Source organism: Octopus sinensis, linkage group LG21 (genome assembly GCF_006345805.1).
Source record: "Octopus sinensis linkage group LG21, ASM634580v1, whole genome shotgun sequence".
NCBI lineage: Eukaryota > Metazoa > Mollusca > Cephalopoda > Octopoda > Octopodidae > Octopus > Octopus sinensis.
In genome coordinates this window covers 3,607,087-3,634,333 of record NC_043017.1, presented here as the reverse complement: position 1 = coordinate 3,634,333, position 27,247 = coordinate 3,607,087, and the positions used below count along the sequence as shown (strand labels likewise).

The 27,247-nt window shown below is 38.2% G+C and overlaps 1 protein-coding gene across 1 annotated transcript in view; it reads left to right on the top strand.

Moving 5' to 3' along the window:
• LOC115222970 (60 kDa neurofilament protein) overlaps positions 1-26,692 on the top strand; it is a 46,861-nt gene extending 20,169 nt beyond the window's left edge. The window contains exons 2-11 of the mRNA XM_029793389.2: positions 5,460-5,646; positions 7,950-8,045; positions 11,287-11,451; positions 12,542-12,667; positions 17,699-17,919; positions 19,151-19,275; positions 20,451-20,581; positions 22,487-22,606; positions 24,930-25,043; positions 25,795-26,692. Of these exons, the coding sequence (XP_029649249.1) occupies positions 5,460-5,646; positions 7,950-8,045; positions 11,287-11,451; positions 12,542-12,667; positions 17,699-17,919; positions 19,151-19,275; positions 20,451-20,581; positions 22,487-22,606; positions 24,930-25,043; positions 25,795-25,830 (1,321 nt within the window). The 3' untranslated portion in view covers positions 25,831-26,692. The remainder of the gene's footprint in view (positions 1-5,459; positions 5,647-7,949; positions 8,046-11,286; positions 11,452-12,541; positions 12,668-17,698; positions 17,920-19,150; positions 19,276-20,450; positions 20,582-22,486; positions 22,607-24,929; positions 25,044-25,794) is intronic.
• Positions 26,693-27,247: the final 555 nt, after the last annotated feature.

Genomic DNA, 27,247 nt, shown 5'->3' with positions numbered 1-27,247 from the left:
CATGTTTCTTAGTTCTTTTCCTTATGGATCCATTTTACCAGACAGATTTCCTTATTACCCTCGCTGGGTGTTATAAAATATGATAATAGTCCTTTCTACTATAGGCACAAGACCTGAAATTTGGAGAAGGGTTATAGTCGATTACTTCGAGCAAAGTACTCAACAGGTACTTAATTTATCGACCCCGAAAGGATGAAAGGCAAAGTCGACCTAGGCGGAATTTGAAACCTGTGCATAAGTACCAGTTACGCATTGGGGTCGATATAATCGACTTAATATATTTGTCTGTCCTTGTTTGTCCCCTCTGTGTTTATCCCCTTAGGTATTTCGTCTGCCGCTACGTACCACACAGCCAATATGAATACACACATACGTTTATATGAATAAACAGTCACAAACGAGCCAGTGAATTTCCACCTGGTTCCTTGCTAGGATAAATAGCGCACGCATCTCCCTCAGATCAGACCCTACAGTTTTGAAATAGAACATCCTTATCAAAACTTACATTGAATAAATATAGACTGAGATTATACTACGCCTGAATTAAAGAGACATGATGGTCATGGTTGGAATCCTTTCCATTAGAGACTAGCTCAATCGAGGTTAAAAATAACAACTGCAACAATTCCTTTTACGCTTGTATGACATTTCAGATTTATAAGCGTTTAAGAGGCGTGTGTAAATGCTATTGTGTGTGCGCATGTTTTGCCATGTGAGTGCTTTTGTTTCTTTGTTTAATGTGTGTATGTGTGTGTGTGTACTTTTCTGAATAGCATTAACGGTATTAGGCTATTTGCATAGTTAACCACTTAAAATATTTGTATGGTGTCTATGTTGTAGTCCCTTGTTATAATTGGCTGCTAGCCATAGAGTTCAAATTTCAGGACTAGACTTGTCTCCTATTCCTTCCTCACCTGAAAAAAATCCAAGTATTTCAACTGTTGCTGCTTGTCGTAACACGTCCACCTTAATTCCTGGGGCTGTTTCATTGTCGCGTAAGAATGGTAGTGGCAGCGAGGGTGGTGCAGATGGTGATAATGGAATCGAACCACAAGTGAGGGAAGAGTAGAGCTTATTCTAAGAAGTAATATAAAGGCGAAGGGGAGCAGAGTCGTATACGATGGAAGAAATTCTCATTTAAGCACTTACCCATTTCATTCGTTTGCTCACAAAACGATCATAAAATGACAATAATGGCTTTATTTGTTACCGTTGCTTGTTATTACTACAATGCTGTTTCGTTTTAGAATAAAGTCAGACGAAGTAATGGTTTATTTTCCATTAAGCTTAAAGAACCTCTTTATGATAAACGGGTTTTTAGTTTTGCAATTTGGTCAATGGGAAAAGGACAGCTAGCGTCTGCCACGTTTTTGCAAGGAAACCAAGGCTGGTGCAAGGGAAAGTGAGGAACGTACTGCTCCCTGGCTTTTATTTCAGTAGGAAACAGCGAAACCAAATATCGACTTGTTCTTAGGCGCAGGCGTAGCCGTGTGGTAAGAAGTTTGCTTCCCAAGGCGGCGAACTGGCAGAAACGTTAGCACGTCGGCGAAATGCGTAACCGTTTTTCGTCTGCCGTTACGTTCTGAGTTCAAATTCCGCCGAGGTCGAGTTTGCCTTTCATCCTTTCGGAGTCGATAAATTAAGGACCAGTTACACACTGGAGTCGATATAATCGACTTAATCCGATTGTCTGTCTTTGTCCTCTCTGTGTTTAGCCCCTTGTGGGCAGTAAAGAAATAGGTATTTCGTCTGCTTCTACGTTCTGAGTTCAAATTTCGCCTAGGTCGACTTTGCCTTTTATCCTTTCGGGGTCGATAAATTAAGTACCAGTTGAGTACTTGGGTCGAAGTAATCGACTATGCCCCTTAGTCAGATGTGATATCCGTCCAGTGTTTAAAGTGTCTCAGCATTATCTCCCTTTTTCAGTCTCTAATTTGCGCTGTAAATGTCTGCAAAGATGTTAAACATAATTCCTGTTACATACGTCTACTGCGTATTGATATGTTTATGTTACTGTGCCTGATGGTTGTTTGCATTTGATATTCTTTGGTGTTATTGATAAGGAGGAAGGTAATAGATTTGGTAAAGGCAGAGGTTCTCAACTGGAGTCCATATAAGATTTTGTTCAAGTCTACAATACAAAAAACATGTTAACAATTTTTTAATACAATTCCAAATAATATTTAATTAAAAAAATATAATAGGAGTCTTTTAAGCATTAAATGGCTATAAAGATTTGCCTTTCATCCTTTCGGGGTCGATAAATTAAGTACCAGTTGCGTACTGGTATCGATCTAATCGACTGGCCCCCTCTCCAAAAATTTTGGGGCCTTGTACCTAGAGTAGAAAAGTATATTGTTTGTGTGTATGATTTGCTATGAGAATAGGGAGAATGTTGCTTAGATATGAATCAAAAAGATTAAGTGACAGGAAATATTAGAGTTTTGGAATATGTCGTTAAGGTTATTGTATAAACTTTGAAACATGAGAGATATTTTGCCAGACAACATTTTATGTTATTTCGAAGGGTGTGTTTAATGTTTTTTTTTCTTTATACGTGGGTAATGGAGAAATGGGTGAAGACTCACGGTCTAGTGGCTAGAGTGTTGCATTCACGGTCGCTAGATCGTGGGTTCGATTCCGTGTTATGTTCTTGAACAAAACACTTCGTTTCGCTTTGTTCCATTCCACCAGTGACTACTCGTGTATAGGCACTGCAGAACTGCATCACCCCCACCCCATTTCCACTCGATATTATCGAAAGCATTCAATATAATGGGTGTTTTTTTCTTTAATTGTTTCTTTATACTTGTACATTATATAATCTTTAAGCCTAATGCCAGCAGCCATGCCCTAGTTTATGAAAACAATACAAAAATCCTTGTATAGAACTGTGCGTTTCACAGTTCCAGCCACACGTTGTTTGGCTGTTGTGTGTATGCTTACATGTCCGAGATAGGAAGCTGCACGCTAGGGAGAGAGAGCACTCTGGTTCAGGCAGTGCCGACCCTTGTGTGCTGGTGAAAGTTAGTGTTTCGTTTTGACTCCGCGTGTGTTGTACTTAAAAACGTGTTTATATCCTTGACCTCGGCGGAATTTGAACTCAGAACGAACGGCAGACGAAATACCGCTAAGCATTTCACCGGGCGTGCTAACGTTTCTGCCAGCTCGCCGCCTGGTCCATACCGTGATACCGTGAATGGAGAAACAGAGTCGAAGTATTGGTGACAGGTCGAATAATGTATTTCTCTGTTGAAACTGGCGTATTTCTTTCTGCGGCAAGAGGCATAGAGTTTCATTGAAGTCGTCTCAGTACAGAAAGTGTTAAACGTAGCTTATTGATATTAAGAATGAGTCTTTCAGTGGTTTGTTTTTAAGTGAGATAAAGAGGGCGATTGCTTCTGTAAAGTAATTCTTTGGGTGGGTGTTAAATTTCTGGAATCGATATAGAGCATAACCTGGCTTCTTGATTAAGAAGAATTCACAGCGACACGTTGATCATTTAATTTGAGAGAAGTGCTTGGTAAATGAGTTTACTCGCTGTTTTGGGAGTGGTTATATCACTTGAAGTTGTTATTGTGACACATGACAAAGAGTGGGTGTGGTTAAATTGATGTTTATTGCTCTGTAGCAGATTAGAATTCACAACGAGATAGGATTTAGTGCTTTGTGCTGAGTGGTAAACGCATTTTTATATTACCAACCTATGCTTAGTTCTTAATGCAATGCATGGAGGCCTCGCCTGAATTTAACCATAAAACAACAAAAGATAACACGAGCAAAAGAAGAATTGTTTATGTAGCAGTACGATCTGCCAGAAAGAACAGCTAAATCTCTCTCAAATCATACTTTAACGTCTCAAAAAAAAAACGATGCATTGTATTGCGTATTCTGGTAAAGATGAATTGATCGTGTTTGGAAAGACCTTGATCATAGTCCACCACTCGTGGGCTAAGGTGAGATTTGAACTCAGAAGACAAAGATCCATCAGTCCACTCTTTTTACTTACTTAAGCCCTTCACGTTTTATGCAGCTTAGGTCAACGACGAACCTTCTCCACTGTCCTCGATTCTAGATTGTTCTTTCGCATGTTTTGTTAGTTTTCTGAACAACAGCAACAGCTTCAGCAAAAACAACAGCAGCAACAACAACAACCATACACAGTTTAAATAACAATAAAGAGTGTCCGTTATTGGAATTGTTTAGTTATGGAATGCAAGTTGATACTTTTCAAATCATTCGACACGAGACAGAGTCGTTCTGTTTATTTTTTGCACGTCTCACTCATAAAATCTGTGTAACAAAATGTTTATTCATTTATTGTCTTTGATCAGTAAGTGTCATTTCCTATTTGCTTCTGTCTAGAAATCAAAGGAAATGACTACTATTCCCTTCAAACCTTGCTCTTGTTTACCTGGACATCGATGTTTTGAAACCGACCGATTTTCCATTACATTACAGACAGATTCAGTGCTGAGTTGTTAAAGCAGGAATTTCGTTATAGCAAATATTCTACTCAATACCACAGATTTGCTCGTCAGTTACATGTCCTTAACCACTTGAGTATGTCCTTTAGTGGCTGACAATATGTGTTGGGGAGCAGCATCAAAGCCATGTATCGAAAACGATTCTTTGGGGTTTGAATAAATGTAACAAAAGCAAAACTTAAAGGAAATATCAGCCATTGCTCGTACTTCCTAGGGTTAAACAAATAAGGAATAACATTTGCTACACAAGGACAAAAATCGTGTTACACAGTGTAATGCTTAAGGAAATAGTTATCTAAATTTGATGAAGGGCCCTACCTGAAGTATCATAACTTAATATCATACTATTAAACAAGGGGAAAAATCGAGTGTGTAGCCTGTGGCAGGAACAAGAAACAAGCCATCTGTGTGTAACCCAGATAAACTTAATAAGGTTAAATGTTTTGAGTTATGCCGATAATGGTGCTATGAAACCAATTTTCTTTATAATTTATAATTTTCAGGAGTTTTGGAGGGTTTTTTACAAGCATATTTTGACATATTCAACTCTTACATTCATCCAAGTGCATGTCAGTCAGATTATGATGTATGCACGTGTGTGTATCCGATGTGTGTGTGTGTGTGTGTGTAACTAGTTTGAAAAACGTGAAGGCGCGTGGCTTAGTGGTTAGGGCATTCGGCTCACGATTGTAAGCTACTTACCACACAGCCACTCCTGCGTCATATTTTTATGACGAGCTTCTACTCAATTTCTGTCAACCAAATTCACTCACAAAGCATTAGTCTATCTAAGGCCATAGTAAGAAACGCATTGACCAAGGTGCCGCTCAGTGGCACTGAACCCGAAACCCCGTGGTTTACAAAGTGAGCATTTTAACCATACAGCCACACCTGCTTCCTATGTTTATAACCTTCCTTATTCTTTTATCCCACATCACATGTTTATTCGTGATTCGCTATTTTCCGTTGCAGACTGCGTCATGTTAACGATATGAACGACCAACTCCAGAACAATGTCGACACGCTCAATGATGACATCTCCCGACGTATTGCTGACTGTGAAATGCTAAGAAGGAAGGTTCAAGAACTTGAGAAACAACTTGCAGACTGGAAAACCAGGCATGGTCACCTTGACAACCAACTACAAGGACTAAGAATTGTAAGCAAAAATTTATTGCATTATAATTTATCCAATTCACTTAACTTTTTTTTTCTGTGTTTTTTTTTAAATTCCTTTTTGCTTCTCTTATGTCACTTTCTCTCTCTCTCTCTCTCCTTTTGTTTCCTTATGTGCGTCCGCGTGCGCGTGTGTGTTCATACATATAGATTTATTCTTATATAAATACACACACATGCTAACAGTTCAGCCAATCCTTAACTCTGGATTGGTACATCTTACCAATCACGTTTACCGTAAATCCTTAAGTATTGTCCGCCCTTGAGTATAATACGCAGGAGATTTTTAGGGGGCTGTACCTCTGAAACACCTAAACCTTGTGTATAATACGCACCCCTTCTCTAACTTGAGTCAAGGAGGTCTGTATAACGTCCTTGGTTTGTAGAAATGTAAACGGTAACGTCCTTTATTATTATTGTATATAAAACATAATGCAAACGTGTAGCATTTTTGTGCATTTTGTTTGCAGAAAATAAAGAAATAGCAGAAATAACGTTTACTAAATGTTGTTTACTGCAAGTTATGGATGATTCTTTTATGACTTCATTGCTTTCTGGCTTAGCTTAAGGTATCACAAAATGCGTCTGAATAAACATTGCCGGACAGCAAAATAGAGACTCGGACATTGCTTAGAAAATATTTTTCATTTTTAACCTCGTATATAGTGCGCACTAGGGATTTTGACCTTTAAATTTTGGGGGAAAAATGCGGATTATACTCGAGGACTAACGGTACTCATTAACTCTGTATTGCAGCAAAATGCTAATTTATCTTATAGTACAAACCAGTTTATTTCCCAGACTATTATTACTGTACTATAATTTATTTGCTGACTCAGTTTTAATAGCGAAACTCAAGGCCGTCTCCTTTCTTACATTATAAGATAGTCCAGCTGATTCTGTTTTGTTTCAATGGCTTCGTTACTTGTCGTCTTTAGCGTATTTTACGCTAGATATGCTTATTGATTACACCACCACCTGAACTACACACACGTACACACACACACACATACATAATCACACCTTTACACACATACAAATGGATAAACGTATGAGTTGAAATACAAACTATTGACAATATTTAGCACACACACACACACACACACACACACACACACACACACACACATATATATATATATATATATATATATATATATATATATATTCGTGTGTGCGTGTCTATCATACCGCAACATGAAATTTGAAATAACCGACCTGTAATCAATAGTTTTAGCATACTTTATACATCTACATTTATTTATAGATATATATTGTTACATATGTGTGTGTGTAAATACACACACACACACACACACACACCACACATATATATATATATATATATATATATATATATATATATATTCGGTTGGTGCATGCATAATTATTGCGGCTTTTTTTTTTTTTTGCAACACATTTTATTCAATAAAGACAATAACAATATTTAACAAAAACATCTTTAAACGATGGTCTGACCGTCTGCCAAGCAAATGGGAAGCAGTAATTGAAGTAGATGGTGAATATGCTCCGGAATAATCATTTAAAGATGTTTTATAATTATGCACCAACCCAATATATGTCAGGCAGACAGAGAGAGCATGTTTGATCGAGAGAAGAAGAAATATAAAATTATAGTGAAAATTCAGTTCTAATTTATGACTGCATTTTACACGTATTTAAGCTGAGTAAAAAAAGTTTGTTATGAATATGTATGTATATGTACATTAGTGTATGTGTTTACGTGTATGAAGCTCTCTCTCTCTCCCTCCTTCCGTTTTTCTCTCTCTTTTATATTTGTATGTATATGTAGATGTATGTGTGTATGCGTGAAGGCGCATGGCTCAGTGGTTAGAGCGTAGAGCTTACGATCGTGAGGTCGTGAGCTCGAATCCCGGACCGGGTTGCGTGTTGTGTTCTTGAGCAAGACACTTTATTTCACGTTGCTCCAGTTCACTCAGCTGTAGAAATGAGTTACGACATCACTGGTACCAAGCTGTATCGGCCCCTTTGCCTTTCCCTTGGATAACATCAGTGGCATGAAGAGGGGAGGCTGGTATGCATGGGCGACTGCTGGCCTTCCATAAACAACCTTGCCTGGACTTGTGCCTTGGATGGTAACTTTCTAGATGCAATCCCAAGGTCATTCATGACCGAAGGGGGTCTCCTCCTGTGTGTATGCATGCACATATATTTTGGTGTCGTCCCTTAATTTTACTAAAGAAACCTTCCATTTCTTTGATTGGATAAATGCTGATTTATTTTTATTTTCTTTACTTTCTGAAGGATTTGCAAGAGGAAACCGCCCAACGCCTGGGCGAGACAAACCGCGCTCAAGCTCTTGAAGAAGAGTTAGCTTTCCTGAGAGAAATCTGTGAAAACGTAAGTTACCATTGCTTAACAATCTCTTTTGCATTTTATTTATTTAGTTTCATTATTGTAGTCGTATCGTCCAGTTTTAATAGTTTAGGAGTTCCAATTGTTATATGGCAGTGAAAAATGGACACTGAGAAAGGAATTATTGAATGGGCGAGATGGCTTCTGCACAAGGATGCTACGAATAGCCCTAAGTGTGAAATGGCAGCAACATATGACAAATGAATGTCTTTATGGTGACCTGACGAAAGTTAGCGAAAAGATCAAAGAAGGCTGCGACTATCTGGTCACTGCGTCCGCCACCCTGAACTGGAAGCATCCAAATTAGTCCTGTTGTGGAGGCGCGTGGCTTAGTGGTTAGGGTGTTGAACTCATGATCATAAGGTTGTGGTTTCGATTCCTTGACCGGGTGATGCGTTGTGTTCTTTAGCAAAACACTTCATTTTCACGATGCCCCAGTCTACTCAGCTGGTAAAAATGAGTAACCCTGCGACGAACCGGCGTCCTGTCCAGGTGGGGAATTTCTACACCACTGAAACCGGGAGACCGGCCCTTATGAGCCTGGCATGGCTCGAGAAGGAAACAATTTTTAAAATTAGTCCTGTGGAACCAACTGCATAATGATGAAAGAAAAGAAAATGTCGTCACACTTATATCGACAATTTAATTGCAGACATTGGTCTAGAATGTATCCAGAGCCTCAAGGCTGTGATGATGTACCAAGAAGTGTAGAGGGTAGACTTTGTGGTTGCGACCCGGGTTGGAACCGGCCTTAATAATAATAAAAAATAATAATAATAAATACTATTGACAAATGATTTGTCTTATCGTATAATTAAGAGATTTCTAGCTTTCAAGGATGCTTGCAAAATCACTGGAGCTTGTCTGAGAATGATCCAATTTGCAACGGAATCGATCTGGAGGCCTTTGTTCAGTTTTAATATTTAAGGTGTTCAAATAATATTAACAAGTATTTTTTGTTGTACAATTGAGAGATTTCGATCTTGCAAGGAAGCGCGCAATATCACTCGAGCTTGTCTGAGAGTAATCCAATTTATTATGGAAGAAATTCGTCTAAAGAAGAAAATTGAAGGATAAAAGTAGAAATGAAGATAGAATAACAGGCAGCAGAAGTAGAAGCCATCTAGAAGGTGCCGAATGAAACGAGTGAACAATCCAACTCCCTTCGTCGATATAAAACGTGTCGTTTCTGTTGAATAGTCTACTCAGTCACAGGTTGACAACGAAGTCAGCACTGAAGGTACATTGTAGAAATGAAACGATCGATAGCTATGCTTGTACCATACAGTATATTTCGTGGCAGACACATAACAATGAAATTCAAGGCTTTTATAACTTACACGTAGCAGAACCTCGCATGTTCATATTGTAACTGCTTCAGTCTTTTAATAGCCAGTTCTTATAAGCATAGTTCTTTTTTGTCCTTTTTATTCCTACATTATTTTATTTCTCTCTTTCCTATTGAATTTAGCCGCACATGTATTTTCTGTGTCCATGGAGATCATTTTTACCTCATGGCATTAGTCACCGTTTTGTCATCATTTTACATTAATTGTTTTTCTTTCTGCTTGTTTACAAGGTTATAATAATAATAATAATAATAATAATAATTGTGTACAGTGCTCAGGTGCACTACAACTCATCTAAAGTGTATGTATAATCAGGTGTAGTTTCGGCGGATTTCGGAAAGCATGAGGGCCTTAAAGGATGCAGTGTCATGGCAGTCAACAACTGACGCAGGCAGTTTGTTCCATGCTTCAGCAACTCTGAGCGTGAAAAAATGTTTCCGAAAGTCATGGGAGCTGCGTTGTTTTCTGACTTTGTAGGCATGTCCACGTGTGTTAGACACATGGAGATCAAAAAGGTGTTCAGTGTTGTTGTTGGTGGTGAGGTGGTTGATAACTTTGTGGGTCTTTACCAAGTCCGTCGCCAGAGGCCGGAGCTTCAGTGAATCCATGCCCAGGGAAACAAGGTGTCTGTTAATATCATTATTTCTCACCTATCTTTCTCCTTCCTTTCTTTTATTTTTAACTAGCAGTATCGCCCGGCGTTGCTCGGGTTTGTAAGGGAAATAACTATATAAGCATTTTTAGAGAGTTATAGCCAAAAAATAGCAAAAAATGCATTAAAAATGGAAACAAAATGATGGTAATTTTTTTTTAAATCGTTGACTCATTGTAGACATTTTTAGAGAGTTACTTCCCTTATATAATAGCGAAAAATGCATTAAAATGGGAAAAAATGATGATAAATTATTTTTAAAATCGTAGACTCATCGTAGACGCGCCCTAATACCCAGAAGGGCTCGATATGAATCACGACTATAAGATACCCGCTCTTGGTTACACTGCACCGCAAAATGTGTGAGTAGTTAGGAATCTAAATCGTAGGAGACAGACACACAACTTGACTTTTATATATAAAGATATTTAAATTTTTTTAACCCAGTTATTTCTCTTCACCATATAGAAAATGTAAAGTATATTCGAACTTTTATGTCCTGTGGTTGATGCCTTACAAATTAGTTTTCTGCTTTAGAGATTTAAATATATTTTAAAGAGTACAAAGATTGGAGAGTGAAAAAGCGTGGCAGAATGGACAAGTGTTGTATGGAAAATTGCAATTAATACAAACTTAAAAGCAGCCATTAATATATGTGACAAATGTAATTACACAGAGTTAATTATATATCGATTTATGGACACATACTCAAATACATGAACTTACGCATACACATACATTCATGTGCAAATATATATATATACATATATATATACATATATATATATACATATATATTATATAATATATATATACATATATATATACATTTATATATATACATATATATATATATATATATATATATTTATAAATATATATACATGTATAGATGTATACACACACATATACATCCACACATATGCATGCATTTATACTTATGTATGTACCTATACACATAAAGCATACATATATATATATATATATATATATATATATATATAATATATATATATATATATATATTATATATATATATATATATATATATATACATATACATATATATATATATATATATATATATATATATATAATATATATATATATATATATATATATATACATACTACCACCTGCTTCATTTTGAATATACTTGTTATGACATGTGTATTATGTACCTTTGTTATCATGTCTTATATTTTACATGTTTGTTTTCTTCCAGGAAATCAAAGAATACAAGGCCTTATTGGCTAAGGATAGTTCCGTACCTGACATGCGTGAATACTGGACATCTGAACTGGGATCTTGTCTTAAAGAAATCCGTCAAGAATACGAAGGCCAATTGGAAGCTTTGTCTTCTAGCCTGGAAGCTAGATACGAGTCCCAGGTATGGTGATTTCGTTAAACGTATCTATTAAAAAGCGAGTTTTCTAAGACGAGCCATTAAACAGAAAAAAAAAATGAAGTATAAGAATGCAATAGTGGTGACATCAGCACTAACTGCAAAAGTAGATATTAGATATATATTGGGAATTAGTGTAAAAAGACAGCGAAATGTGAATGCAAGGTAAAGAGACACCATAAATGGAATAAGTGGACATACTTATGCATTCCAATAACGGAACTGTAGTTAGTACATGGATAAGAACTATGGACTGAATCTAATCCATCTGCTTGATGGATAATTATACGGAAAAATATAGTTATAGGCAAGACTTAGGAAAAGCTTTAGTAATGGGGGGGGGGATTTGAACTTATAATGGGAGGACAGAAATAATAAGATGTAAGGTATAATAAAAAGAAAATAATAAATTAAGACTGGATAATGGTAAATGGTAGACTAGCGTATTTATTAACAATAATAGTTAATGGGTTTAAAATGTTTGTACGTCTTTGAGATCCTGTGCGTGCAAGATGAAAGACAACTGTGATTGAGAAAATTTTCATGCGTTCTGTGGTGCAAAGTTTGCATGGTTTCTTGTTACCCGAGCACGATTCCACTCTCTCCAAACTTCACTACTATACGTGGAAGGGTAAAAGACTTATTTTTAAGTTTTCATGCACGAAACTAATGTTGTCTGGTTAGATTTATTGGATTTCCTAGACGTATGGAATATTCATGTTTCAAATCCGTTTGCGAGATAAACTACTTAAGTTAGCCATAGCTAAAATTTATTTCATCTTGAGTCTGCTCTATTAGGACTGACTTCTAATATTGTTAAACAACAGCAAGTTATACCGTACTTCAATATACCAGTTGTCCAAGTAGACTCCCAATATCATATAATAATGTAAAATTCCAGCAGACAATCCACATTAGACCATCAGATATATAGAGACATTCCATATATGCAAACATATACTAGCAAACTTTGTGTTATTCAGTAGCTCGGTTTAGTTTCGCAATTAATCCTAACAACACCATCTACCACTGCATGTGTTCATTGTAATAAACTTTCTCTTCTCTTGTCTAACAGTTGTGTGAAATGCGTCTTGGTGCCACGAAAGGAAATGCTGAAACCATACAAATGACTGAGGAAAACAGACGACTTCGAGCACAGAAGTCTGATCTTGAGAATAAATTGCGCGAATGTGATACTCAGGTAAGGAACTACCGTTCACTTTTTATCTATTTGTCTTTCTTATCATTTTTTAATGTTTATTTCAATAAATTTTCAGAGGAAAATGGAATGTGCCCATGACCTTTGAAAGTCATGGGCACACGGCATATTCTCTCCGATCTGTCTTTTCTTATCTGTGTCTTATCTTGACAGTGTATCTGTGTATATCTCTCTCTCTCACTCACTCTCTCCCACTTTCTCTCCCTCTTTCTCTCCCCTTTTCCCTACTTACACACAGGCATATATAGGTATGCGTGTATGCATAGATTTATGTGAACTTATGTATACATGTATGTGTGTATGTATATTCATACACAAATAAACATTTTTATTTCTCCTTTTTCCTCTTTCTCCCTCTCCGTCTTTCACCCTTCCTCTTTTTCCCTTTCTCTCTCTTTCTCACCACCCTATCAATCTCTCCATTCATAACTATCTTTCATTCTGCCTGTTTTTCCCTTGGGCCCTTCCCTTCTTCTAATCAATTCCAATCAACATGAACCATTTTTTAGTTTCTGAACTCGCTAGCACCGAAATCTTCCTCATCTCGCTCCTAACCATTTCTAAAAACTGGAAGTATACAGTGTGGTGCAAAAGATATTTACCATTTATTCCAACACAAAAGACATATTGTTTGTCTCGTAAACGTTTAAAAGTATCCACCCTCAACATTCACACCATCTTGGAATCTGTCAGCCGCACTGTGACACACAGTAACGTACAGGTCTAGTCTGATGTTGATTTCCTGACAGACAGTTGAGGCAGAGTAGGTAGTCTTCTTTGGAATATCTTCTGTTTCACAGCACCCCAAAAAATTAAATCCATGGACGTGAGGCCTGGAGAACGAGATTAATCAATGCTGCCTCGTTTTACTCATCTTCATGGGGATGTGGTATCGAGGAAATTACACACATGAATTGCATAATGAGGCGGTGCCCCTGTTGAAATAACACCTCATCAAATTTGGGTAAATATTACACTGTGGGCACCACTTCCTTGTGGAACATGTCAAGGAAGTTCTTACCATTGTGTCCTGAAAACAGAAAGGTCAAAGAACTCCTGGGCTCGACAGACCGGCCCACACAGTACCACCCGAGATGAATATATATATATATATATATATATATATATATATATATTATATATATATATAATATATATATATATATATATATATATATATATATATATATATATATATATATAACGGGAAGGTTTACGAAAATAAACAAAAGATGAAGGCAGGTTTACGAAAATAAACAAAAGACGACGGCAGGTGGAGTACAAACAAACAATTGTATTAGTATGGCGCTCAGGAATAGAAATAAAACAAGTCTTTTACGTTTCCAGCCTACGCTCTTCAACAGAAAGATACACAGAAAAGAAACAAGGAGAGAAACATATTATATGAAGAGTTTCCACGCAGTTTCCGTCTACCAACCTAAAGATATTGCTCAGCTTTGTGGGGTGAAAACCTGAGCTACGTGTTTGTGAAGCTCACTCCTTAACGATCCAACTATACGTACACCTATTTAGCATTATCGATGATTCGAGATGCGAGAAGGGCCCTATCGATTCATAGCATATACTTCCACCCGCTCTTCCTCCTTGCGCCATCAGGTCTATGGACGCCCCTTTATTGACTTCCTTTGCAAATGCTCGCCACAGCGATCGGTTCGAGGTGGTTCTCAGCAGATGGTGTATCGCAGTGGCTCTTAATATTTTAACTAGCAAAGGTTTCTTTTTATTGAAATGAATTTTCCCACGGGCTTCTTCTAATGAAAAATTTAATCAATAAGTCGATTTTTTGTAACAAACGACAAACTCTTTTTGTCAGTTTTATGTCTCAGTTAAACTGAATGCGTAATCCAGTTTTGTTGCTAAACACTCAACTAAACAAGTCGCCTCATTAACCCAAACCACTTGTTTAATGAGATAATCGATGCTACTGTGTTGATATTATGTTCCGAATTTTAGGTTCAATTGAAGATAGATTTAAGCTTAAATCGTATTTTTTAAAAAGGCATCTAAACAATAAGCAAACTATTCCTTCAGATTTTGTAATTACTTTGAAATTTTGAAAGTTTATCACCCTTATCGTGAGCAATCATACATTTTACACTGTAGCATCATGAAATTTTGAATGTAACTCATGGATTCCCGGCACTTATTTTGTGCATCCCACCCCCAAGACTCTATAGATCACAGACTGAGAACCTATTTCTTTGCTACCCACAAGGGGCTAAACACAGAGAGGACAAACAAGGACAGACAAACGGATTAAGTCGATCATATCAACCCCAGTGCGTAACTGGTACTTATTTAATCGACCCCGAAAGGATGAAAGGCAAAGTCGACCTCGGCGGAATTTGAATTCAGAACGTAACGGCAGGCGAAATACGTCTTAGAAAATTATAGATTGCATAATGTAACCCTGAGACGAGATGGTCACGGTTGGAATGCTTTTCATAGTAGCTGCTAGACCAGAGCTGAATTCATGGATTAACAACAACAGCTAAAGGTATCTATTTTTCTTTTGACGATCTCGGAACGATGAATGGTAAAGTCGACCTCAACCAGATTTGAACTCGGAACGTAACGAGACATCAAATATTGTATATCAAAGTGATTTGTCCGCTTCTTACCAATTCTCTCAATCCACCGCCATAGTTTTGTCATCTAAGCTTTCGAAAGAGATTCTAATGGAATTTGGAGCGCCTGATTTAAGAAAAAAAATCTTTTCTAATCCTAACATTTTGTAGTCCGTTTTAACATATTCTGCCAAGTCGTATTCCGCTAATTCAAAATTTGTCAGAGGAGGATAACGATGGCGCTCGATCTGCTAGGAATAGCAAAAAAAATTTCTTTCCACATACATAAAAAAAGAAAGGGTACGTAAGTAAATTTGTTGGTTTGATATTGTATCTTCTTTCATATTTACCTCTTTCAATTCAGTGCAGGGTCATTTTGTAGATGTGACGGCAATGCGTTCCAACTGACGTTTCACTCGATCTGTCGTTTTTAACCCCCACCCCATTGTTTGGCGAAATCCACCCTCGAAAGAATAAAGAATGAAAGGCTGAGTCAGTTGGCATCGACAGCGGAGAGCGGAGTTTGAACTGAGAACGTAGAGATACGCACCAAATACCACTTGGCCTTCTATCCGACTTTTCTGAGCTATCCCTTCTCCCTGCAATCTTGCCGAAGGATCTCATATCTGACACACTTCCGTTCATGGGCCTCCTTACAACCCTCTTCCTACGGGACTGTTAGTTCAATTACGATAATTTTCTTGTCCTTTTCAGACGCTCTACATCCACTTTTCTGATTCGTCGTCACAACGTGTTCCTACATAACATTGCCAATAACAGAAAGACTCTTAATGGCGAATACACGACCGAAATGACTCTGAATACATATATATATACGTCTGCTTAATGAAACCCAACCAGAAACTTAAACAATAACAATGATATTTATTAGCCTTTATCGGTTGCTAGATGTGTATCTTCAAAGCATTTTGTATTTAATTCTCTTTTGTGCGATCCTTAGTAAGACATATCTTTTAAATCACAAGCTTTCTATACAAATACCATACAAATTCACGTTACTTTTAATTTCCTGTAAAAGTTCGAAATAGCCGAGTGAAGCGAATAAGTTATTGAACGGAGTACACTCTGTGTTGTTGTTGATGGTGATGATGATGATGATGATGATGATGATGATGACGATGATGACGAGGACGAGGACGACGACGACGATGATGATGATGATGATGATGACAATGATGATATCGTCGTCGTCTTCATTATTATCTAGCTTCCTCCCCGCCAAGGCTTACCCTGTTGTCAAAGCCGTTCTGACAGAGACCGTCCCGACATTTACCTCCACCCAGACTAGTGTACCTAAGAGTACAGCGTTCAATGTGCCTTTTTTCTTACAATGCAGTCTGAGTGAAAACAAACTCGCTTGTTGTTTCTAGCAGATCGAGAACCCGTGTTGGGACTCTCTAGTCGACTCGTATTCCGAGAATATAAAACGAGACACGAGTCCATCACTGCATGTGCGGACGAGCGTATAGAAATAACAGCCACATTTCAAATTGTTCCAAGACGGCGAGCCGACAGAATCGTTGGCACGCCAGCAAAACTGCTTAACAGCATTTCGTCCGTCTTTATGTTCTGAGTTCAAATTTTTACGTTCTGAGTTCAAATTCCACCGAGGTTGACTCTGCCTTTGATTCTTTCGGATATCGATAAAATAAATTCCAGTTGAGCACTGGGGTCGATGTAATCGATTTACCCACTCCTTCGAACTTGCTGGCCTTGTGCCAGAATTTGAAACCAATATGCCCAAGGTGCCACGCAGTGGGACTGAATCCAGAACCATGTGGTTCGTAAGCAAGCTACTTACCACACAGCCACTCCTACGCCTATCTTGATTTTTTTTTCAAACCTCTCCGAGCTCTCTCAGGAGTTTCTCATTTGTATCACTTCGTTCACTAGCAATTAAAAAAAAAAAGAAAAAGAAAAATATTTGCATTTTAGGGGCATTTTGAAATTTTGCTTAAGGACTATCAAATATATTAATACTCTTTTACTCTTTTACTTGTTTCAGTCATTTGACTGCGGCCATGCTGGAGCACTGCCTTTAATCGAGCAACTCGACCCCCCGAGACTTATTCTTTTGTAAGCCAAGTACTTATTCTATCGGTCTGTTTTGCCGAACCGCTAAGTAACGGGGACATAAACACACCAGCATCGGTTGTCAAGCAATGCTAGGGGGACAAACACAGACACACAAACACACACACACATATATATATACATATATACGACGGGCTTCTTTCAGTTTCCGTCTACCAAATCCACTCACAAGGCATTGGTCGGCCCGGGGCTATAGCAGAAGACACTTGCCCAAGGTGCCACGCAGTGGGACTGAACCCGGAACCATGTGGTTGGTTAGCAAGCTACTTACCACACAGCCACTCCAATATTTTCTTTTCTTTTTCCTCAGATTTCTCAGCTATCGAACCAACTCAGAGCAGTGACCGCTGAACTGGAAATGATGACCAGTGACTATGACAACGAGAAACTTTCTCACAAGGCCGACGTTGACAGACTCAACGCTGAGTTAGAAGGTGTGATCAAAGAACTCCAGGAACTCATGGATGCCAAACTGTCTCTGGAACTTGAGATTGCTGCTTATCGCAAACTGTTGGAAGGAGAAGAAAGCAGGTATGTGCTTTATATCTACAAGCAATTTATTTCGTGTTTTTTATCGTTTTTTATCTACCTGTAATTAAGCAAGGACAGCTGGATGAGGGTCATCTAGCTTGTGTTTAGTTTGGAAATTGGTCAGTCAGTTAGTTAGTTAGTTAGTTCTTTTATTCTTTTACTTGTTTCAGTAATTTGACTGTGGTCATGCTGGAGCACCGCCTTTGGTCGAGCAAATCGACCCCAGGACTTATTCTTTGTAAGCCTGGTACTTACTCTATCGCTATGTGAATTTACCAGAATTTATAAACTTTAAGACTTAATCTGTCACAAGGGTTGAAAAACCACCATCACGACAACCACCGTCGCCACAACCACCACACTGGCTACCACCATCCTCTCCCTCCATCCCCACCACCACCACCGCCACCACCACTATAATCTCACTCTTGAGTACTTTCAGTGGAGTCTTCACTGATGCAAGAATTTAGATAGGATCCGTGCTCGGTGGTTAACTCATGAATTATACTTTCTTACTCCTTTTTCCTCTGCTAGTCCCTGGCATCCGGCAACGAGTCCTGGACTCTCTACTTCCTTCAAAATGTCCGCTTCTGCTTGTTTCCGGTATATCCCGAAAATATACTAGACAGCAATTGATATGTAATAAACGAAATACTAGGAAAGTGTTTAATGTGTGAAATTGGTATAACCAGTTGTGTTACATCGCTATATTTAGTGGCTATTTAAGCAATGCGTTCGTGGATGGTTAATGCAATGGATGCGATACTGAAGAGATAGCAATAACTCCTGAAATATGTATATACACCGATTACCTGCTTTTCTGTCTTCGATCGCAGTTTACACAGATGTGTCCGTATACGTTGTAGCTTTCAATGCTGGATCTAATTTCCGAAGAAAATCTGTAAAGATAACTTTAAAAAGTCACCATATATTTCCCCCGTCATTATCAGAAACTGCCGGAAAGTTCTGAGCAGGATTCATTAAAATCACCATCAAAGGCTTAGCAGCTGTGACCATTCTGTTCCTTTAAAGATATCGACTTTTTCAATGTGCGCTTTCATTTTTCTAAGACAGCAAGGTTTAACTTAATGAAAGCTTTCCTGCTATGTCTAGCCGGTCGTATGACCTAGTAGAGACGCGTCCGTTGGCTCTAGTATCAGTTTAATAAGAGCTTACGGTTTATTTAATTGCGAATGCTCATTCATATATTTTGTCTTCTTTCTTTTCACAGGATAAGCCTTGGAAGCTTGGTCCAGACACTGGGAGGTTTCCGTTCAGAGTCAGAAGATATTCTTGCTACTGCTTTCCAAAGATCTGGTTCCAGTTATCAGGCTATATCAAGCGCGGATGATTCCAGTAAGCTACCTTTATTTTTTTTTAAATTCTGATTGTTGTTGTGATTGTAGATAAGTCTCCGTGGGGCTGTGTTCTGATCAGAAGTGTTTTAGCGACTATCTGGTCTTTTATTCATACAAAAGTCATCCAATGTAGGGTTTCATTTACAAGAGGGTAAGGTCTCTTGAAGAAGATTCACAGCTATTTCTAGCAGATCACTCGACCACTAGCGGTTCCCTTGTTTACTCTAATGTTGGATTATTTGCTGTTCATCATTTTAAGTTTGTGTGTGTGCGTGTAAATGTGAATGTATATGTGTGTGTATGTGTGTGTGTGTACGCGTGCGATTGTGAGGCTATCAGGGATTAAGAGGTGACTGTCTTAGTCATTAGTGATGCATGTAAGGTGGCGGGTTGGTAGAATCGTAAGCACGCCTGACAAAATGCTTAGCGGCATTTCGCTCTTTTTTTTTACGTTCTGAGTTCAAATCCCACCGAGGCTGATTTCGCCTTTCGTCCTTCCGGGGTCGATAAAATAAGTAAGTACCAGTCAAGTACTTGGAGGTCGATTATAAAAATACTTCCCCTCCCTTCAAAAACTGTGGGCTTTGTGCCAAATTTTGAAACCATTATACATGTTAATGACCTGGGGTACGAAACATAAACACTTCCTCACCGTTCGACTGTTAGTGTATTACAGTATCCTACCACCTGGTTGCTTCCCTATAGACGTCATGTGATAATAATTTACATTATTGTCTTCGAGTTCAAGCACCCATCAGGCCAGTTACCTATTTCCATGGCGTATAAGTGGGTGAAATCACAATAAGACTCTATGAACAGAACACCGTTTCGTTTCACCGTTACACATTTTTGGCTGAGTGGCCTAGAGCAAAGTGAAATGAAGTAGTGGAAACGCATAAAAAGCAAACACATACACACACACACACATATTTTGAGTTTTATAGAGATAGATTTAGGCGGTGAACTGGTAGAATCGTTACCGTGCCGGAGAAAATGCTGAGCGGCATTTCTTCTGATTTTACGTTCCGGGTTCAAATGCCGCCAGGGTCGACTACGCCTTTCATCCTTTCAGGGTCGATAAAATAAGTACCAGTTAAACCTAGCGCAAAAACTTGAAACTAATATTTTATGTCAGCTGATATTTATTATTTCTGTTTGTTTGCTTGTTTTCAGGTATATGTCCGGCATCACAAGGCCGTATCACCATACACCGTACGTCAGCAGGAAGTGTGTCCATCATGGAGGTAGACGCCACTGGCCAATATATTGAATTGGAAGAAATCAGCAGTGCTAAATTAGGAAGAGTAAGATACAATTTATCTTCTTTATTACTTTTGGAGAGAACAGGGTGGTTATTTCGTTGGAGTGGTTATCAAATTTCGGCTTAGTAATAACCGGGAAGAGCAATACTAAAGTGTGTTTCAACCGTGACTATTCCATCTTTTTTCTCACTCATATAACATTGAAGTTATCAAGTGTCCCTTTTACATTTTTTTTTCAAACGGTAAGGATAAGTGATTATCTGCATCTATGGTCGCTCTCTGAGAGCTTTGCTTTCCATCCAGAATTATGGTTGCTTGAGATGGCTTCACTCTGATCTTGAAATGCTAACAAAATTTCTGAGACTGACCTCTTGAAACAGTAAACAATTCAGCAGAATCTCACAAACTAAGCAGCAAAAAAGGTTAGTTGAGATTGGTGAAATCGATGTTTAGCTTTTACATCATCAATATTTGCTTTGGAATTGCTGCATCCAACCAAGAGAATTGCTTTCAAATGTTCATCAGTCAATCTTGTTCGATGTGCGAACTTCACATTCTTCAGTTTTAGACAAATGCAGGTACTTACACAAAAGATACAGAGCGATGCGGGCCGGATGAACTGACCTCGCGGGCCGTAGTTTGGTGACACCTGATCTAGTTGATGCTTTCTGATTTTTTAAAAATACCTTTATTTTTAAATGGGATATTTGTGTTTTCTTTTTCTTTTATACGAACTGTCAAATTTAACCCGAACACTCTCTATACGCCAACTAGAACAGTTTTTTTTTTAAATTTCTCATGTTGACAATAGAAAGAAAATTAGTTTAATGAAAGTAACGTTTCCATTATTTTGTTCAATCCTTGTGTATGAATACATAAATGTGTGGGTGTGTGTACATGTGTCCGTACGTGCGCATGCGTGTGTGCACGTGTATGTGTGCGCATGTCTCTGCGTGCGTATCTGTGCGCGTGAAAAGTAGGTTCGTTTAACTTTGACAGTTTCTTTGTTGTTAACTTCCATATATCTCATTTACCCACTTCATACATAAACACTGAAGTACTTTAGACCTTTTGGAGGAAAGTCATCCTGACCTTCGCGCAGACTTATGCAACAACTGTCTTCTGAAATGACGAATCATTGTTCCTGACACAATTCCCGACGAATGCTTGAAGGACGATGTCTACAGGTGTTCAGTAATTGCAATGTGGTTGGTCAACAGATTAATGGAAGCCATTCTAGTATAGCTCTCTATTTCTGTGTGTGTGTGAGGGCACGTGACCAACTGGTTATAGTGGTGCACTTACGAGCGCAAGAACGTGGTTTCAATTCCTGAACGAGTTGTACGTTGTGTTCTTGGGCAAAACACTTCACTTCACGCTGCTCTGTGGTCACTTTAACACCTTATAGATTGACAGATAGATAGATAGATAGATAGATAGATAGATAGATAGATAGATAGATAGATAGATAGATAGATAGATAGATAGATAGATAGATAGATAGATAGATTGGATTTTATTCGTATAGCCTTCTACTGATCCTCGCTCTCATCTGTTAGCTGTACCAGCGCCATTCATTTGATCAGATTATCTGCCCTCCGCTATGGCAAAGGGTAACCTTCCTCTCTCTCGCTCATACACACACACACACATTTGTAATAAAAACCTAGAGATGATGTACCAAAACATTAAGGTGACCACGGATGGAGCAGCGATCTAGATCGAAACTAACCCGAAGTTAAACAACAACCGGTGTTCTCAATTTGTTGTGTATAAACATTGTAATGTATAAAAAAGTTTTTATTCATAAAATGTTTTTGCGTACATATTCGCAAGTCTATTATGTTAGTATACGCATGAGTGAGTGTGTTTAAGTGTGTATGTGTGTGTGTGTCCATATCTGAGTGACCTTATTAAAGTGTCAATACCATTTTTATATTTGTACAGATACAGGAGCCAATCAATCTCAAGGGATGGTCACTCGAACGTACCTTTGAGGACACGAAAAAAGCACTCGTCCACCAGTTTAAAGAAGACTTCCTCTTCTCGCCAAATAAACAGATTAAGGTAAGATATGCTGACAATGTGTGTGTGTGTGTGTGTGTGTGTGTAGGCACATGGCCTAGTGGTTAGAGCAGCGGACTCGCGGTCGAGGGGTCGCGGGTTCGAATCACAGACCGGGTGATGTGTGTGTTTATGAGCAAAGCACCTAAGCTCCACGCGGCTCTGGAAGAAGGTAATGGCGAACTTCTGCTGAGTCTTTCGCCACAACTTTCTCTCACTCTTTCCTTCTACATCTAGCAGCTCACGTGTGATGGACCGGCGTCCCGTCCAGGTGGGGAACCTATATGCCAAGGAAACCGGGAAACCGGCCCTAATGAGCCAGGTGCGGCTCGAGAAGGAACATATATATATACACGCACATACATATTTGTGTGTGTGTGTGTGTGTGTATGTGCTTACCATCTTTTACTGGATCCGTTATCGAACTGTCTCTGACCTGGAGAATCTACTACCGTCAAAGGTTTTCAGCTGATCCTATTTTCAATCAGGTGCCTATTTTATTGCCCTCTATCGAAGAGCTCATTGTTTACGCATAAAGCGACGCAATTCCGATTTTCGACAATAAATATATACACAAGCCCAGATATATATACGCATATACACATAAATGTGTGTGTGTGGTGCAAAAGTTATAAATAACACAAAGTAGAGGTAAAAAAAAAATAAGCATCGTATATTAGTTTACTCACAGGAAAAAAGTAGAATGAAAAGTTTTTTACATTTCGAGCATACGCTCTTTCCCCAAAAGCAATAGATGAGAAAAGAAAAATATGAAGAGAGAAAAGAACAAACGTGCCCCAAATAGGCGTTCACTGCATACACATATTTGCAAGTGTAAGGCCTGCATGTATGTACATGTAGATATGTGTGCATATGTATGTATATATAGTCTGTAAATGAAATAATTTATAATGTATCATTGTATCATAACAAAGGTTGGATTAAATATGAACTAGAAAATATCAGCTTTTAAAAATCAGTCTTTTAACAATATCACAACGGAGAATGTCATTTATTGGTTTCAAATTTTGGCACGAGGCCAGAAATCTCGGGGATAAGTCGATACATCGACTCCAGTATTAAACTGGCACTAATTTTATCGATCCCGAAAAAAATAAAAAGCAAATTGGACTCCGGTTACATTTGAGCTCAGAACTTACAGTATGAACAAATGCCGATGAGTATTTTGCTTGGCGCTGTAACGATTCTGCCAGCTCGCTGCCTTGGCGGAGAATATCGTTTATTGAAAGCAAAAACACAGAATTAAGCGATAAATTAAAAACAAAGAAAGAAGAGAGGCGAGGAACGGAAAAAGGAAAATATGTATGAGAGAATAAAGTCTCATGTAACCATAAGTGGCTATGAAACAGCGAGTATAATTTTTATAGATCCATGTGAGGCTTGTTCATCCTTCTCTTGGTAGTCCTCTCTTGTAACTGGCAACATACTGGAGACAGTCTTAGTTGTATTCGCATCGTTCTTCAGCAGTGGATCTACCATGGAAGGATGAGAACAAGGAGGACATCATCGTGAATCTCATTCTTAAACCCTGTCAAACTCTGAGCTTCAGATTTTGGCCAAGGTGCTCTGGACGTGGTTGGTGAGTTTCGTTGGTCGTGTGATAGGGAGTGCGCAAATCCATCCATGGTTTCCCCCTCATTCGTGTCATCGTCGAGCTGGTGGGGAGCAGACTTGGTTTCAATGGAGATCTCATCCACTGGGATTGATCGAAAGCCTTCAGTAGGATGAACTATCAGTACTTTGATGTAGTTTTCAGAACAACTCTGTTCAGAACCTTGTACACAACTGTGTTCATGAGAACAGATCCCCGTCGTTAAATTAAGTACAAGTTGCGTATTGGAGTCGATCTAATCGACTTGCCCCCACCCACCAAAATTTCGGGCCATGTGCCTAGAGTAGAAAAAAAGATTATTATTATTATTATTATTATTATTATTATTATTATCATTATCATTATTATTATTATTATTATTATTATTATTATTATTATATTTTAAAAACGGATTGACGTAACTCTTCGCAAAGGTAAACAGTCAAGATTATTATTATTATTATTATTATTATTATTATTGTTGTTGTTGTTGTTAGGGTGACGAGCTGGCAGAATCTTTAGAGCGTCGGACAAAATGCTTAGCGGCTTTAGGTTCTGCGTTCGAATGTCACTGAGGTCAACTTTCCCTTTCATTCTTTCGGGGTCGCTTAAATAAAGTTATCAACTAACCGCCCCGCCCCTCCTCTAAAACTTCTGATTTTGCGCCAAATTTTGAAACAGTCGTTATTATTGATTATTAATCTTCCATTCTAGGTTTGGGGATCAAAATATAGCGCTAATGCAGAAGGCATCGTTTCTTCTACCGTCAACGACTGGGGACCTTTGAACACAAGTTCCAGAATCGTTTTGAAGGACGAGAATTCAAGGGTAAGAAAATTTGAACTTCGTTGAAGTAGAAAATCTGACAAACAATGCTTAACAAATACAAACATATCTTCCAAGCATATCGAGCCCACTTTATGATTCATATATTATTGACACGGTTTGCAAAAAATCTCACAAACACAAACGTAAGTTCACGACCTGTCGTTAAATTTACAACACGTGCATTCACAACCCATGAATTTACAACCAACTCATTAATTTGTAACCCATTAATTTGCAGCCCATTAATTTACGGCCTGCGTATTGGTATATACTCTTTTACTCTTTTACTCGTTTCAGTCATTTGACTGCGGCCATGCTGGAGCACCGCCTTTAATCGAGCAACTCGACCCCGGGACTTATTCTTTTGTAAGCCCAGTACTTATTCTATCGGTCTCTTTTGCCGAACCGCTAAGTGACGGGGACGTAAACACACCAGCATCGGTTGTCAAGCGATGTTGGTGCACAAACACAGACACACACACATATACATATATACGACGGGCTTCTTTCAGTTTCCGTCTACCAAATCCACTTACAAGGCATTGGTCGGCCCGGGGCTATAGTAGAAGACACTTGCCCAAGGTGCCACGCAGTGGGACTGAACCCGGAACCATGTGGTTGGTAAGCAAGCTACTTACCACACAGCCACTCCTACGCGTATTTTTGTATTTATTTATGTATTTATTTTTGTATTTATTTATTTATTTATATACATAGTTGTTTATTGTTCCGTCTTTTCTGTTTTTTACAGGAAAAAGCTGTGCTTAACGTCAAGTATGCAGGTTAAAATATTTGCTTTTTATGAAGGAAATTTTGTTTTAAACAAATAATACTTGGCAACAGAGAAAAAGACTCTTGTCAAACTGAACAAAAAAGAACCTCACTTAGAAGTTCCAGGTAAAACAATGGAATATCAAAACCGTTCTATCTATCATGTCGAAAGCGGCATTTTCCTCCTCCCATATATATCTTTATATATATATATATATATATATATATATATATATATACATATATATATTTTAGTACTATTGTCCTGAAGAGTTGATTTTTTTATAAGAAAAGAAGGAAAAAGAAAAAGAAATGAAACAAAGAAGAGAAGAAACACAATAGAAAGGCAAACTTCCTCGACTTAATTCTATCGCGAAGCCACAAAATTCTCGGCTTACATCTTGCTTTTAAATAATTCTACATATTTCACCTTTCAAAAAAAAAAAAAAAAGGCTAGGGATCTAGACCACTTTCGTATAGATATTGCATCCAATTTTCGGTCGGTGTGGGTCCTAGTTGCCTGCACATTGGGACTGAGCTGAACATTTTTTCCATCCCCACCATATATCTTTTATGATGATGAACTCGAAGGCATTTGAGTGAGAAAAGTGAAAAAATATTTTTTTTTTTTTTACCAAAAAAAAAAAAAAAACAGGAAAATCAACGACAATTCAATGACCACCCAACAAAATGGAAGGTTTCATGAAATAACAACACCTAACAACAGAAACAAGATGAAAACAAACCAACAACTGGAAGATGGGAGTAAGTTCTCCGGGAGTTTAAATATTGCATTACATTTTATCTCTTCGAAACAATGCGTTGTGTATTGTGTTTTTCTTTCCTAGATTTCTCTAGCTGAATTGTATGAATCAAACCAAAAAAAAAGCCAATAAAAATGTTCGTTTTTTTTTCAATAAAATCGTATTTCTTCATCGTTTTTAAAAATGCGAGGTCAAGAGGTCAAGAGATCCAGAGGTTAATGGAGATTTGAGCTTTTGGCTCTTCTATTGTTAAGCATCATGATCGTAAGATTGTGGTTTCGATTCCTGGACCGGGCGACGCGTCGTGTTCTTGAGCAAAACACTTCATTTCACGTTGGTCCAGTCCACTCAGCTGGCAAAAATGAGTAACGCTGCGATGGACTGGCGTCCCATCCCGTCCAACTGGGGAACACATACATCATTGAAACCGGAAAACCGGGCCCATGAACTTGGCTAGGCTTTAAAAAGGTGCATTTATTTATTTACTTATTTTAGGCATCAGGTGGTGAGTTGGCAGAATTGGCAGCACGCCGACGGCATTTCGTCCATCTTTACGTTGAGTTCAAATTCCGCCAAGATCGACTTTGCCATTCATCCTTTCGGGGTCGATAAAATAAGTACCAGTTGAACACTGGGTTCGATGTATTCGACATCTACCTCCCCCCAAAT